At 51.5% G+C, this 14,235-nt stretch overlaps 1 protein-coding gene across 2 annotated transcripts in view; it reads right to left on the bottom strand.

Annotated features, from left to right (window-relative positions):
• Nucleotides 1-14,235, bottom strand: part of DNMT3A (DNA methyltransferase 3 alpha) — a 71,115-nt gene that overhangs the window by 24,359 nt on the left and 32,521 nt on the right. For both annotated transcript variants that reach the window (XM_081797104.1, XM_081797103.1), the window contains exons 5-6: nucleotides 13,089-13,132; nucleotides 12,489-12,635 (exon numbers count right to left, since the gene is read on the bottom strand). In XM_081797104.1, the coding sequence (XP_081653230.1) occupies nucleotides 12,489-12,635; nucleotides 13,089-13,132 (191 nt within the window). The remainder of the gene's footprint in view (nucleotides 1-12,488; nucleotides 12,636-13,088; nucleotides 13,133-14,235) is intronic.

Here is a 14,235-nt window from a genome sequence, read left to right as displayed (position 1 = left end):
TGAGTGGGGGGCGAGGTCTGGGCCGGGAGCAGGGGTGCGGGTGGCCGTGTGGCTGGTCCCCATACCTCACCACGTCCGCACAAGGAGCGGGATATGAGGTCTCGGACTGAGCAGGGACTGAGCAGCGGATGCCAGGACCTTCTGTAAATGCCTAGCTTCTCTGGATCCTGGTTCCCTAATCAGTCTGATGGGACCACGAATATCTGCTGAATGTTGCAGGGAGGACGGAAGGAAGTCGGAGGCGGGGGGCACAGCACTGGAGAGGTGGAAAGAACCCTATGACAAGTTGGCCTGAGGACTTGTCGATGTTGTCGCTTTGCTTTAGAAACCTGACCCTAGAGAGAAGTGTAAATTTCATACCTGGGGGGTACGGGTCAAAAGGAACCTGGTAAACCCAAACTGCTTGGGCTGCTCTCCCCTCCCCCCACCCCTGCTCCAGGCCTGGGGGTCAAAGGGAGGGGCCTTGGGGACCACCATTCAGATTCAGGCATGCAGACCCTCTCAAGTTTCAGAGTCCTAAGAGAAGCCCCAGGAGGAGCCCGGCAGACCAGCATTGCGGTAAACTATTGCTGAAAACAGCAGGAACGCCTACCATCTCCATCCCAAAGGGAAAATTTGAATTCCTGTACCAAGTCCTTTCCGGTCTTCTCTCCCCCACCCATGTTTGGAAACAGTTCCCTAGCTCTGCCTGCTTAGAGGCCGCACTTCTTTCCCAGCTCAGTGGTCCCAGATCAGAGTCTCACCCCGGGCTGTACATTAGGATCACCTGGAGAGCTTCAGAAACTATGTGGGCCAGGGCCCATCACTAAATTCTAAATGTAATGAATGAATCCAGAGGAGGGGCCCAGGCCGTGGTGGTTAAAGCAAAACAAAACTCCCAAGTGATCCTAATGTGCACAGAGACCCCCCGCCCCCCCGCAATGTGGGTGCTACAATAAATACATCTTTCAGGGAATCACTTCTCTGCCGAGTTTAGTTTACTTGGAATCATCCAAAGCTTGGTGGTTCTCAAACTTCTGTAAGCCACAGAATCATCAGGGGAGTTGGCTAGAAAACCAGCTTTCTCAGGAACGGCCCTAAAGATTCTGCCTCCATAGGTTCTAAAAGGGGCCTGGGAATGTGCCTTTTGAATGCACTGCACAGGTGATTCTGATGCAGTATTATTACATCAACTCGCCCTTCAAAACACACTGAATTCTGATCGCATTTTTGTTACGTATAAAGCAAGTCCAACTCAATTTTTGGTTTTTGTTTACCCCCGCAAAGTTGCCCTTTAAACAGCATCTAGATGCAAATACACAGGAGACTGAGCTGTTTCATCCCTATTTTTGTTCAACCCATCTGAGTTGGAAATGAAAAATTATTTATACTGCCCACCCTCTACTGACTAAAGAGGAATAGGGGAAGAGTCATAAGGCATCTGCAAAGAGTTGTAATTAAAAAATGGCAAGTCCGAAAACTGGGAAAATTACACACACACACACACACACACGACCTGGTGGCCATGGGAGAGTATAAACGGAGAGGTGGAAGGCCAGGATGGCCAGACACTACACGGATATTAGACAGGGCTCCACAGATTGGCGGAAAAGGGGGGCTTGAATGGTCCTCTAATGGCTTCCAGAACTCCTTCAGGTCCCAGACATCCGCTCCATGTCCCTGCCCCTCCCTATCCGGGTCCTGTCAATGCGGGCTGCCCTCCATGCTCCGGGCCCTCCCCTCCCCGCTCTGCAGCATGCACTGGCCCTCCACAACGGTGACTCTGGTTCCCGACCCACCTTTTGAGCTGCCTGCTACACCTCTCCCTGTGCACAGCCACCCTGCCAAGAAACAGCTTGTCTAACGCCTGACTCAAAGGTCCAGCCCCTCCCAAGAGAGTATGTTCCTGACCTTGGGGTAGGCAGAGAATTCTTAGAGGTACGCACACGAACTAATAAAAGTAAAACAAAATGGATAAACTGGATCTTATTAAAATTAAAAGCTCTTGCTGATGAGAATACATCCTTAAGGAAATGAAAAGCCCCACACCACCTTCTGGTCCCAAACCTGCTCTTCCTCCAGGATTCTCTAGCTCAGATAATGACCATCACCCCCAGCCCCTGGATAGGAAGCAGGTTTCTCCCTGCCCTCCAACTGGAGACAATTCTATCATGTCTGCCTCCTGTTACCTGGACCCTCGGTCAAAGCCAAATGGAATGCCCTCCTAACTCATCTTCCTTCTCAACTTTTCCACTCTGGACTCCCTTGCAATGCTGCCAGGGCTATCTTCCTAAAATCCACGTTCACTTCTCTCACATTCCTGCTCTCCCCTGCACGATGAAGCCTAAATTTCTCACCATGACAGGAAGGCCTTTGCCGATCTGACCATCTTCGTTTGCAGTCTTATCTCTTCTTACGCTTCCTCCCTGACTCTCACACCCTAGTTACCAGATCTCTTGCTGTTCTCTAAATAACCCAGAAGCTTCATGCCTCCTTCTCTTTGCCCTCAGTGATCCTTTCCCTGAAATACCTTCCTTGTGTATCCGTATCTACTAGAACTCTCAAAGGATGCCTCCACCAGGAAGCGCCCTCCCCCTCCTTGGTAGCTCACCAGACTCTTGGTGCCAGAAGCACAGAACAAGCCCCACGCTCTACCTGACACCGAGGTTCGCGGTGAACATTCCAGGCTCTTCCACCAGCCACCTGTGCCTCTGGGATGTGCAATCCTCCAACACACAGCACAGTGCTGTGTGTTCAGTTATAACCAAATTCAAGCCATTACCCCCTTCGTCTAGCGTATTGGCTCCAGCCGCCCTCCCCATGCTTGAACATCCCTGGGGCCTCCTGGACAAATGGGCTGGTCTTTAAAGCAAAGCAGAGAGAACATCACCATTGTATCTTCTCCTTTGCCTCATAGAAAGTACTACGAGAATTATTCTCAAAGCTGAACTAACAATGCAAGCTATCTTGAGGTGCTCTAGGCTCCAAACTGCCAGAGATTTCTCGGCACCTACCTTAGGATCCCCCCTCAATGCCCTTCCCCCACCATCCCTGCCAGAGAGACTCCTGGTTCCCGTGGAAGGCCTGCAGGCTGTCTCTTCTCTTTGGCAAGCCGGCCCCAAGGTCCTCAGGCAGGGCTAGTTAGTTGCTCCCATGGCCCATTTGCTCATTTTTCTAAAATGGTCCTACGGGGTTACAGCGTGAAGTACTCCCTTACGTGCCTACCTCTCTGGGGGGAAGGGGAATCCCAGGGTGGGATTCTGGCTTTCCTTCGCATTCGTTTCCTTAGTGTCTAGAAAATGTTGACATGCAGTAGATACCCAAACACATGTGGTCTTATCTTAAAGCCTGGGCACGCCTTAACTGAACCTTGCTCAGTTAAGGTTTGACAAGTCTTTAAAATAATGAATGAATGATTATGTGATTCACGAAAAGAAAACTAACAATAAGGGGCAGATCTAAGTAGATGGCCACCAAAGCCAGAAGCTGGAACGTGAATTCCCGAGCTGAGGAAATGCCCCAGGAAGACATGAGTGTCAACCGCTGTGGGGAGGAGGGCCCGCTTTGCAACATGGCCTTTTTAGCCCCTCCCCGGCCTGGGCCTAGTGCCTGAAGATGAGCACCAAGGTCAACATTTCTGCTCCGGGTATATAACAGCAGAGGAGGAAAGAGGGATAGTAGTGAAGAGGAAAGGAAAGCTAGACTCTAGCACCAAACACGTAAATGTTACGGAAGTCTTTATAAGAATCCTTATCAGGATACTTTACATGTGCGATTCTTGAAGAGGCATGTATGTAAGGTCTGAGGATGCACTCCGATATTTAATTTGGAATTCACGTACAAGGTAGTATGGGAGACAAAGGCGCTACGGAGCATGACTCCAGCCCTCCTCCCCGCAAATTATAAAATTTTAGAATCTCTGGGATCAGCTACGTCTATTTCCGTCACGTTACAAATAAGGAAGCTAAAGTGCAGAGAGGGGAAAGACCTTCTCAAATGCATCAGGGGCAGAGGCTGAGTCCAGAAACCAGGCCTCCTGAATCGCATCCCAACATTGTTTTAATCCAGTCTCACAATGTCAAATGGACAGTCACAAGAAAACAGCAACTCAAGGGAAGGAAAGGCTCAGGACCAAAGGAGCGGAGCAGGGGACCAGTCCCGAGGGCTGAAAAGGACCCAAACCTGGAAAGATGGAGTGGCCTGCATGCACGTGGGCAGCCCAGGAGTTGGGGAGCGGAGGCAGCTGGGGGCTGCTGGGCCAGCTAGCTCTATCCCTCTTTTAGCCCCATACTTTAGTTGGAGGAGAAGTCACGACTGCAAACCAGGAAGATCCTGTTCTAGGTGAGTCATTTGGGTGCAAAACAGAAGCAGCCTGAGATCAGTTTTGCCCCTGGGAATGTTCTACAAGCATATCCATGTGGCTCTTACCGCCTTATCTAGGGGAAATCTTGGTTTCCTACGAGTAAAACAGGGATAAAAATAGTTCTTATAGTAATTGCAGACAATATATCTGTCAAATGGCAAAAATAATACAATTTAGTAATGAGTTTGATGTCCTTTGTTCAAGGGAGAACAATCCACGGTTTGGGGAGTACAGAGCCTAACAAGAAATGGAGCACTCTTCCTGAGGGATTCTGGATAGGATCGAGCTTGACGGAATATTAGGAGAGGCAACTCGGAAGCAGGGCACGATTGGCTAGGACGTTGGGAATTTCCTTAAAAGGCTGGCAGGTCCTGATTTCTAGGGTAAGGTGAGCTAGCGTGAAAGCTGAGCTGGACAACTGTGATTGGTGCCTGTGAGGTTTTGGGGACAGGCGTTTCCCATAAGCACAGAGGGACCGCGGTTTAGATTTCTGCCCTGGGCTGGGCCCCTGGAGCAGATTCAATATTGTGGGTCCCGATACACAAATTCACTTAGCTCTGGGGTGAAAGTGAATGCTCTTGGCACAGTGCCTGGCATGAAATAGGTGCTCAGTCAAGTCCGACCCCTTTAGCCTGGTTCCAGGGTTGGTGCGGGCCCCCTCCCCCCCCACACCCCCGCTAGACCCCGCCCACTACTATGGCCAGCCCCGCTGCTTGCTTTCTCATCCCTAAAAAGTTGGGGTTGTTCTCAGAGCTCTTCTCTGTGTCCCGGGGATGAAGTGAACCCTCCAGTGTGCAAACGGCCCACCCACTTGGGAGACCATGGGAGCCGCTAGGATGACAATTTCACAGCCCATGCTAAAGGCCAGCCCTGAAAGTCACTCTGATTACAGGCTGTCACAGGCATGCCTTTAAAAACGTGCTCAGCCTTTTGGTGAGTATTCTTGTCATGCCTGCCCCCAAATGGCCTCACCTCCTTGAAGGGAGATGTTATTTTTGAGGCCATCCTGCAAAAGTTCAGGTTGTCATTCATTTATATATGGTGGATAAGTGAGGAATGCCTACTGGCCAGAATACCCTAAAACTACTAGCCACATACTTTGCTAATAATTTGGTTTTAGTGCTTAATGATCTACTTTGTGTTGCCACCATTTCTCATGTCTCCTGTACTAAAGCCCAGGGGATCACACCTAATTCATCCCAAAGCCCCCAGCACAATGGCCCCCTACTTAGTAGGTGCTTAGTGATTGCTTATTAAATGGAATATAGCACAGCAGGAGATGACCCTCTGGACATTCACAGGCTGTTCTTCCCAGGACAGACAGGAAGCACAGTCTGTTGAGACTGCAGGGTTATAAAGCAAGAGGAAGCAACATTTGCTCTGCTCACAGAAGCCATAGCACAAATGGCCCATAACCATATGAAAAGATGTCCAGCCTCACTTAGTATCTGGGAAATGCCAATTAAAATCATAACAAGATACCGTTTTTTCCCCACCCGTTAGATTAGCAAAACATTGATGTTGGCAAAGGTGGAAGTCTTCTCATACCCTGTTTATGGGAGCATAAACTGGCAGTTGCCCTTTTTGGAGGGCAATTTGGCAGATCTGACAAAAAGCAAAATACACATTCCCTTCGACCTAGCATTTCTCTTCCTGGGTGTCTGTCTTAGAGAAACACAGATGCACAAAGAGGCATGACCAAGGATGTTCACCGCTGCAGGTACTCAAGCAGCAAAATACTATAACCAGCATGAACGCTCCCCACTCAGGGCGGTTAAGTAAAATCATGGTAATCCATACGGTGGGACAGAACCGTAATTACATGGCTAGATTATTGATACTTATCGTAAGTGAAAAACCAAGCTGTAAAATGAAACTAAAATGTGGTTCCATTTATGTAAAAAAGGAAAAGAAACAAAAGCAACTGTGAAGCAAAATTATACATTTTTTTGGATAGATGGATAGAAAAAAATCACGTCATATATGCACCAAACTAACATCAGGCACCTCTGCTGGAGGAATTAAAACCATGGGGGAGGGATGAGTTTTTTTTACAAGAAGATCGTATTTGGGTAATACTTGTGTCATTTAGAATCATTTCAAAAATCACCCGGCTCCTGTTATATGCTAGTCCTGCCCTAGGAGCTTTAGATATTAAGGATTACTTTATCAACCCACACAATTCTGAGATTAGAATTATTGATTCATTCAGCACACCTTTACCCAGCTCCTTCTGAATGCCAGCCCCGGGGACAGAGGTGCCTAGAGTGCCTGCATCTACCAGGCTCGGGTTGGGGAGAGGCAGAAAGCAAGCACGGGCAAGTGCTGCTCGCGGGGATATGCGACATGCCTGGGAGCGCCCAGCATAGCCCAAGGCCAGCGACAGCTGAGGGACCTCGGCTCGGTGAGATTAAAAGCGATGCTGAAGGTCCCACCTCTGGTAAGTCGCCAAGTGCCATCTGAACTAGCCTCCAAAGGCACCCTTCCCTTCAGGAATATGAAAGTTTTGCTACCTGTAGGGCAGCCTGGAGGCAGGGGATGGGGGAGCTGCCCGATGTAGGAGGGGGATGGAAGGGGACAAGAGACTAGCCTTGAGCCACAGATTATTTGTCATCATCACTACTGAATGTGTACGAAGCATCCCATAAGTGTAAGGATGCCTAAGTCCCTCCCTTCAGAGTGGGAGCCAGGAAAGAGACCAGATCCTAGATCAGCAGCACATGGTATCCTTGCCTCGACAGAACTTAGAATCAGGCTGGGGGGAAGAGACTATTGACAGAGCCACAACATCCCCCAGCTGCAAGTGAGTCCTGAAACCATAAGCAGAGGGGAGTCCACAGCCCCTCTGGCTGGATGACTGTTCCAGCTGCCTGACTAGCCCTCCTCACCCCCTCTTCCTCACAGTGGCAAGAACCAAGGAAGTACCACATGTGAGAAGCCCTTCCTAAGCCCAGAGTCCTTGGGTCCTTCTGTTCCGTTAATTGTCAGAAAGAGGAGCCTAGGCCTTGCCCTCCCCTGGAAGGAGGAATTGCCTCACACCTGTCCTCCCCACTGCCAGGGCCCAGGCCCCTCTGCCCACCAGGGCGGGGCAGGTTCTCCTGGGCTCAAGCACAGCAGAGGCCCAGCAGAAACAGCAGGAGCACAGGGCGGACAAGAATCAAGGCCCCACCTTATCCATGAGAACCTAACCACACAGGTCCCCTGGCTCCGTGCTGTTCTCCAGATACACTGTCAGCGCCTCTGGAAAAAACCATATGGAAACCAAGGGCTTGGGGCCTCAAGGCAGAAATCCCCGGCCTGAGCTCTCTGAGGGGGTGTCCCACATTCACCAACCTGTCAACTGCATGGCCAACCCACAGCCATTTGTTGAGCCTATTTCCCCTGCCCAACATCCGACTGGGCATGATGGGGGAAGACACGATTAACACGTAAGAAATAGTGAAAAATACCCTATGAGATATCACGGAGTGCTAAATCCAAAAATATTGACAGTAAGGGCTACGGGGTGGAGAGGAGGAGGTCCCTGTGAGCCGGAGAGCCTCCGTGGACTCACTCCCAAAGAACAGATCAAGGAAAGCCCAGTGGGAACAGAGGCAGGGAGGAAAGAAGAGTCAAATATAAAGCAGGGACTGGTCCCTCTTAGAGGACCTTTCTCTTAGAGAATGATAGTGAAGCGGGGTGGGATGAAGTCACAGCAAGAGTTGACACCTTGAGAAACAGCCGGAGGATTTCTGGCACCACGAGGGAGACAATGGGGAGCCGCTATACATTATAGAGCAGGGCCTGGTCATGATTCAAGCAGAGCTTAGTCCTTAAAAGGATTAGTGAGGAAGTGAAGGGAATCCGTGATGGGAGAGACAGAAGATAACACCTCCCCACCTCCAGCCGGAGTTCCCACCTCAGCCCCAGGGAAGGAGCAAATGTCTCATTTTCCTCACCTGGTTATTTTAAATTTCATTCCTTTTGTGATATTCTAAACCTTCTTAAACATTTTTTTCTGGGGGAGGAAAGCCTGGGGAGGTCGGTAATCTCAGATGTAAAAGTCAAAAGTAAACCTCACTCAATACCTGGACTGACAAGGGTGTCATGGCAAAAAGAAATTTAGCTGACGGAGTATTTTGAGGGAAGCAGGCCCCACAGGTGGGGCATGTGGACCAGGGAAGGGGCAGGTGCAGACTGGGGTCAGGTGGAAACCCCAAGACAGGACAACACAGTCCTCAGGCCCCACATCCTATGCCCCACCACCAACTTCCCTTCCTGATGCTGAAAAGGCCATGCTGCCTTGTGCCCCAGGACCTTTGCACAGGCTGTACACCTTTCTGCAATGCCCTTCTTCCCTCTTCCCGAAATTCTAGTTCATCCCTTAAAAGCCAAAAGCCAAAAGCCACCTCTTGCTGATGCATGGATGATCCGGGCAGAATTGAGATCTAAGCCCCTTGGGGTGATGCTCTTCCCGAGGTGCCCTGAAACCTCATCCCATCTTGTGATAACTAGGAATTCTCCAGGCTTCCGGCACTGCTAGTACCCCCCAGCGCTCAGACATGGAGGGTTCTGGTCGCCCAGGAACAGTGCCCTGGAGGAAGTTTTAAAGAGCAGGTGTTGCATTCTGAGGTTAGGACGTGCTGGCTGGGCCTTCAAGTGACACTGCCTAGGAGACAGCTGGAACCATGCTTCTGGGAGGGGAGATGTCTTTTTGGGAGGAAGGCAGGTAGTAGGATCTATGAGAGCACATAAGTGGTAAGGGGATCAAGAGTGGCAGGCAGAGATCTGGGGATGCCATTGTCATGGGGCAGAGGAGGAGGCTGAGCAGATGCAGTTGGAGGAAATGGGGAAGAATTTCAGGGCCAAGGGGCACCTGGGTGGCTCAGTTGTTAAGTGTCTGCCTTCGGCTCAAGTCATGATCCCAGGGTCCTGGGATGGAGCCCCGCATCAGGCTCTCTGCTCAGCGGGAAGCCTGTTTCTCCCTCTCCCACTCCCCCTGCTTGTGTTCCTTCTCTCACTGTGTCTCTGTTAAATAAATAAATAAAATCTTTAAAAAAAAAAAGAATTTCAGGGCCAAGGTCAGGAAGGCCGAGGGAGGCGGTGTTAGAAGAAAGGGTCGAGGGCGCCTGGGTGGCTCAGTTGGTTAAGCGACTGCCTTCGGCTCAGGTCATGATCCTGGAGTCCCGGGATCGAGTCCCGCATCGGGCTCCCTGCTCGGCGGGGAGCCTGCTTCTGCCTCTGACCCTCCCCCCTCTCATGTGCTCTCTCTCTCTCATTCTCTCTGTCTCAAATAAATAAATAAATAAATAATCTTTAAAAAAAAAAAAAGAAGAAGAAGAAGAAAGGGTCGATGCCAGGGAACGGGGTGAGGTTACGAGAGGAGGAAGGGTTTCTTTACCTCTGGTAAGCCACTCTGCTGGTGACAGTTACTACTCTTTAGTCTGAAGGGAACCTGGCAGTCTTGAGAGCTACCCGTGTTTCCCCAACATTGCTATCACCTGCAGCTAGCTCTCCTCGAGACCGCTGGCCCAGCCCAAGGCGGGCGGGTACAGCACTGGGGCCAGGCCTCGGAGGGCAGCAGGAAGCCTGAATGGAGCCCGGGCCCGTGGCCAGCACCTAAGTGCGGCCCCTGCCCCCCCGAGCCTGAGAGGGAGGGGACCAGCAGTTCTGACACCTGCACTGGCAGGCACAGAATTCTCTACGGACATCTTTAGTCATAGAATATACATAAGGAAGGAACAGTTTGGCAAAAAGTATACTTTTTTTTTTTTTAAGTAAGCTCTACACCCAGCATGGGGCTCGAACTCATGACCCAGAGATCAAGAGTCTCATGCTTGACCGACCGAGCCAGCCAGGCGCCCCAGAAAATATATTTTGGGGGCAGGGGCAGGTCTCTACATCTCAAGTCACATATACCTCAAACACTTTGAATTAAATCAACTTTTTAAGTTTTTCTGATAATGCTCATTGATTACCTTTCTTGGCTGGGGCTGGGGAAGCGGATGCCAAACACTTCAAGTTTACTAGAAAAGCTTTTGATGATCGTTGAAGCTGGGTGAAAGGTACGTGGGGGTTTGTTCAGCACATTACTGTCTGTACTTCTGCGTATACTACAAGAGGTGCATGATAAAGTCTTTTTAAATTTTAGTAGGAATCTTAACATCGATAAAATGCATCGACTCTCAATTTTTCCTGCGAGTTGAGAGAAGATCCCCTTTGCTATGGCAGCTGAAAGCAGGTTCCCATACTGCTTCTCTAGGGGAGCATAGTTTGAGAACCACAGAACTTATAAATGTTCCAGGTCTAAAAGTCACCATGCCTACGCTTCCGGCCCCCGGGCTCAGGGAGAGCAGGAAAAAGCAAACCCCCCCCGCTGGCCGCCAGGGACTGATTAGTGGGCAACTGACCAGATGGCAAGAACAGCCCCAGGTCCTGAATTTCGTCCCAAAGACCACACTTTGTGCTCAGGGTCAAGTGCCTCTCTTCTCCGGGACCTTCGACAGGCTGCTCCTTTTCCAGGCTCTTCCAGGAGAGAAATTTCTGCCTTCCTGGATCCCGAAGGAACTGGAAACAGTCAAGGAGCCAAACCCCTACCTTGTTCTGACCTTTTCCTAGAGCAAGCTCTCACACAATGTAATGCCTTCCTTTGTAGGCCTGGGGTAAACGCCCCAGATGGTGGCAACTCAGCAACATTTCCGCTCACTTCCTGGTGCCAGAGGTCAACCGCCTTGTCTCTGAGGATCAGACAGGAGAGCAGCCCCTCACATCGGGCTTGATAGGCTGCTGGCTCCTTGGTCTTTCAGTCTCCACGGCCTCACCTCCTGTCCCTGCTGCAGCCTGCCATGGGCTGGCTTCCACCCCCATGGAAGCTTCTCTTAGAAAAGTCACCGGCTACCTCCAGGTTGTCAGAGGCGATGGGCATGCCTCTCAGCCCCTGTAGGCCTCTCTACACAGCCCATAAATGGTGGAGTTTCTGTGGATGCGATCCTGGGACTTGGCCTCTTCTCTCTCCCTGTCTCTAGATGAGCTTATCAGTTTCCCTGGACTTAAACACCAGCTTCTGCTCTTGACATCATCCCACCTTTGCATCTGCAGCGCAGACTTCCCTACCCCCCGAGCTCCAGGCACCTCGGCCTCTCAGACTGAACTGGCAATTCCCACCAGTCCCAAACCCGCTTCTCCACCTGCCTTCCCCATCTGAGGACATGGCACAACCATCACTGGGTATTCAACTGAGACCCCTCCGAGTTGTCCTTGGGTCCTTCCATTTCCTCCCCTCCTTCACCCCTCCCATCCATCAGCAAGCCCTACTGATTCTATCTCCAAAATACGTCCTGAATCTGCCCTGTCTCCACTGCTGCCCCTTTAATCCACATCAAATCATTCCTCTGCACAGAAACCTTCCATGTACTCAGAATTATACCAGCTTCTGGCCAAGACCTGCAGAGCCCCACGTGATTGGACCACTGCCTACCTCCCAGCCTTGTCTGACCCCACTTTCTCCCTCACTCGTTTCACACTGAGCATACTGGTCTCTCATTTTGCCAGACAAGCTGGGGTCTTGCTTGTGGTGTTTCCTCTGCCTAGAACATTCTACCCCATCCCGCTCCTCACCAGATACCTTCCATGGGGGTCGTGAGCAGCAAGGGTCGGAGGGTGGAAGCTAGCTAGTAGAGGGATTTAGCAGCAAGAGGCATTGAGGCAGTGGAGAACTGAAAGACCAAGGAGCGACCAGACCAGAGCCAGCTCTCCTGTTCCTTTAGGTCTTAACTTAAATGCCACCTCCTCCAAGAAGCCTCCCCTGACCACCCCCACCTAAAGCAGGCCTCTGTTATCCTCCATTTCAGCCCCTCCTTTACTTTTCTGTCTTGTTCTATCTCCTCCATCAGAATGTCAGCTCCACGAGGCCGGGAATTACATATGCACAGAGCCTAGTACGCTACTTGGTACACGGTTAAGTGCTCAATAAACGTTTGTTGAACAAAAAAAGAAACCAGTCACTGCCTAGCAGTTAAGCAGTTCCCTGTAAGTGCAAGAGGTTAACCTGAAGGGGAAACTGAGGCTCAGCCGGGGCCTGACAACAGCTCCAGAGGGTGGCTGAAGCTAACTTCTGGTTTTCCAATTCTGTGGGACAGGCTGGGGCCCAGGCCAGAAGGCACCTCACCTCCCTTTTCCAGCGTGCCAGCCACTCGTCCCGCTTGCGCTTGCTGATGTAGTAGGGGTCCCCCGCCTGGAAGGTGAGGCGCGGCATGGGCCGCTGGCGGAGGCTGGACTCCCAGCCCAAGCCACCCCGCAGCCGGCCCCGGGAGCCCTAGGACAGAGAGACGACAGAGAGACAGACTGGCATTAAGATGGGCACTGACAGTCCCACTGCAAGGTTTGCTCCTCCTGAGGGGAAACTGAGGAGGCACTCACCTCGAACAGAACACAGGAGCTTTGACTCCTGGCCAGAGATGTCAACCCTGCAAGTGCTGGGCAAGGCCCTGTTTGGGCTGGAGAAGTGAGCCACGGGCTGAGGGGGGCACATGGACGTGAACCATGAGGGGAGGCGCTTGGTCTCAGACGGGGACCAGCTGGCTGCCTTGTTGGGGGGCTTCTAACCTCCACACCCATCTCCTTTCCTCCTTACACGGGGACATATAAAGAAGGGGACGGGACCACCTCAGGAATCCCCTCACACACATTCGCCACAGTTGGTCAGAGAGGTGGCTTTCTTCTAGAATCAGGATCCACAGAGCCCCTGGGGGTTGAGCAAAACACTTGCCTCCATTTTCATGGATTCGATGTTGGTCTCCTTCTGTTCTTTGCCTGTGGAGAGGGAAGAACAAAGGGACTGTCGGCAGAGTTACGGGAGTGGCTCAGAGGCCCCACCTTGTGCCTGGGGTCCCTGCCACAGGGACAGGGGTCCTCCAACCATTCAGTTGTTCATGTCTCAAACCTGAGAGCCCACCATGTGCTAGGCACCATGCTGGCCCCAAGGACTCAGAGCATGGCCTAGAGCAGAGAAGAGACTGGGGCAGGTTCGGAGGCCCAAATCCAAAGGAACGATAGGAAAGCCAGGGCCACGGTTTCTGGCCCACTGACTCTGTCTCAGGCACACAAATGGGGTCGTCTAGGAACAGCTCCCTTCCCAGAGGAGGGGCCTAGATGGCACAGTCTCCCCCTGCCCTGGAAGGGAGCTGCATGCTGCTATGGAGTGAGGCAGAGATGTCCTGGGGGGCAATGGGGGACACGGCCACTGCAGCAAGACTCTGATAAAGCAACTTTGTCTCTGAGGCTCAGCATCCTTATCTGGAAAATAATGATGCTGGAGATGATTTCTAGGGTCCCTCTGCAGTTCTCAATACTGTGGTTCTGTTATTGATACTGCCTCTGTACTGCCATTCCCCACCCCAGTCTCAGGTCTCTGAACCTTTATTCTAAAAGACTTGGATTCCAGGTGTTGCCGGGTGACCTCTGTAATCTCTCTTAGCCTGTTTTCTCACTGAATCAAGACAGAGCCAACTGTTCTAAAATCTTTAGGTTACTGGGAACATCGAGTGCCTGGAGCAGGATTTGGCATATAGTAGGTGCTCAATAAATATTACTTTGGATCCCTTTCCCTAAGGCATCTCCCTGCTCCTCTTCCCTGCAGCTCTTCAACTGGGCCCGGATTCCAGTTCCTAGAAGGAGAGGCTTCCCTGGGGGCAAGAGGCCCCAGAAGTTCTGTCTATAGGACAGTCTTGTCCTCTCCCTGTCCAGGCCCCACACAGGGCAGCCACACTCCTCCAGAATATCCTTGTGCTCCTACCCTGGGCCTCTCAGGTCCTCACCCAGATGCCCTTCCCAGGCCCAGCACACGCCGTGCAGTCCAGCTGCCCCTGGCTGTGGGGCTGGCGTAATTATGCCTTCCAGAACTTCGGGGGGGGGGG

Source organism: Leptonychotes weddellii, chromosome 10 (assembly GCF_054177405.1).
Source record: "Leptonychotes weddellii isolate Sample4059 chromosome 10, ASM5417740v2, whole genome shotgun sequence".
NCBI lineage: Eukaryota > Metazoa > Chordata > Mammalia > Carnivora > Phocidae > Leptonychotes > Leptonychotes weddellii.
Note: the sequence above shows the minus strand (reverse complement) of the source record. Positions and strands in the feature narration are given on the sequence as shown.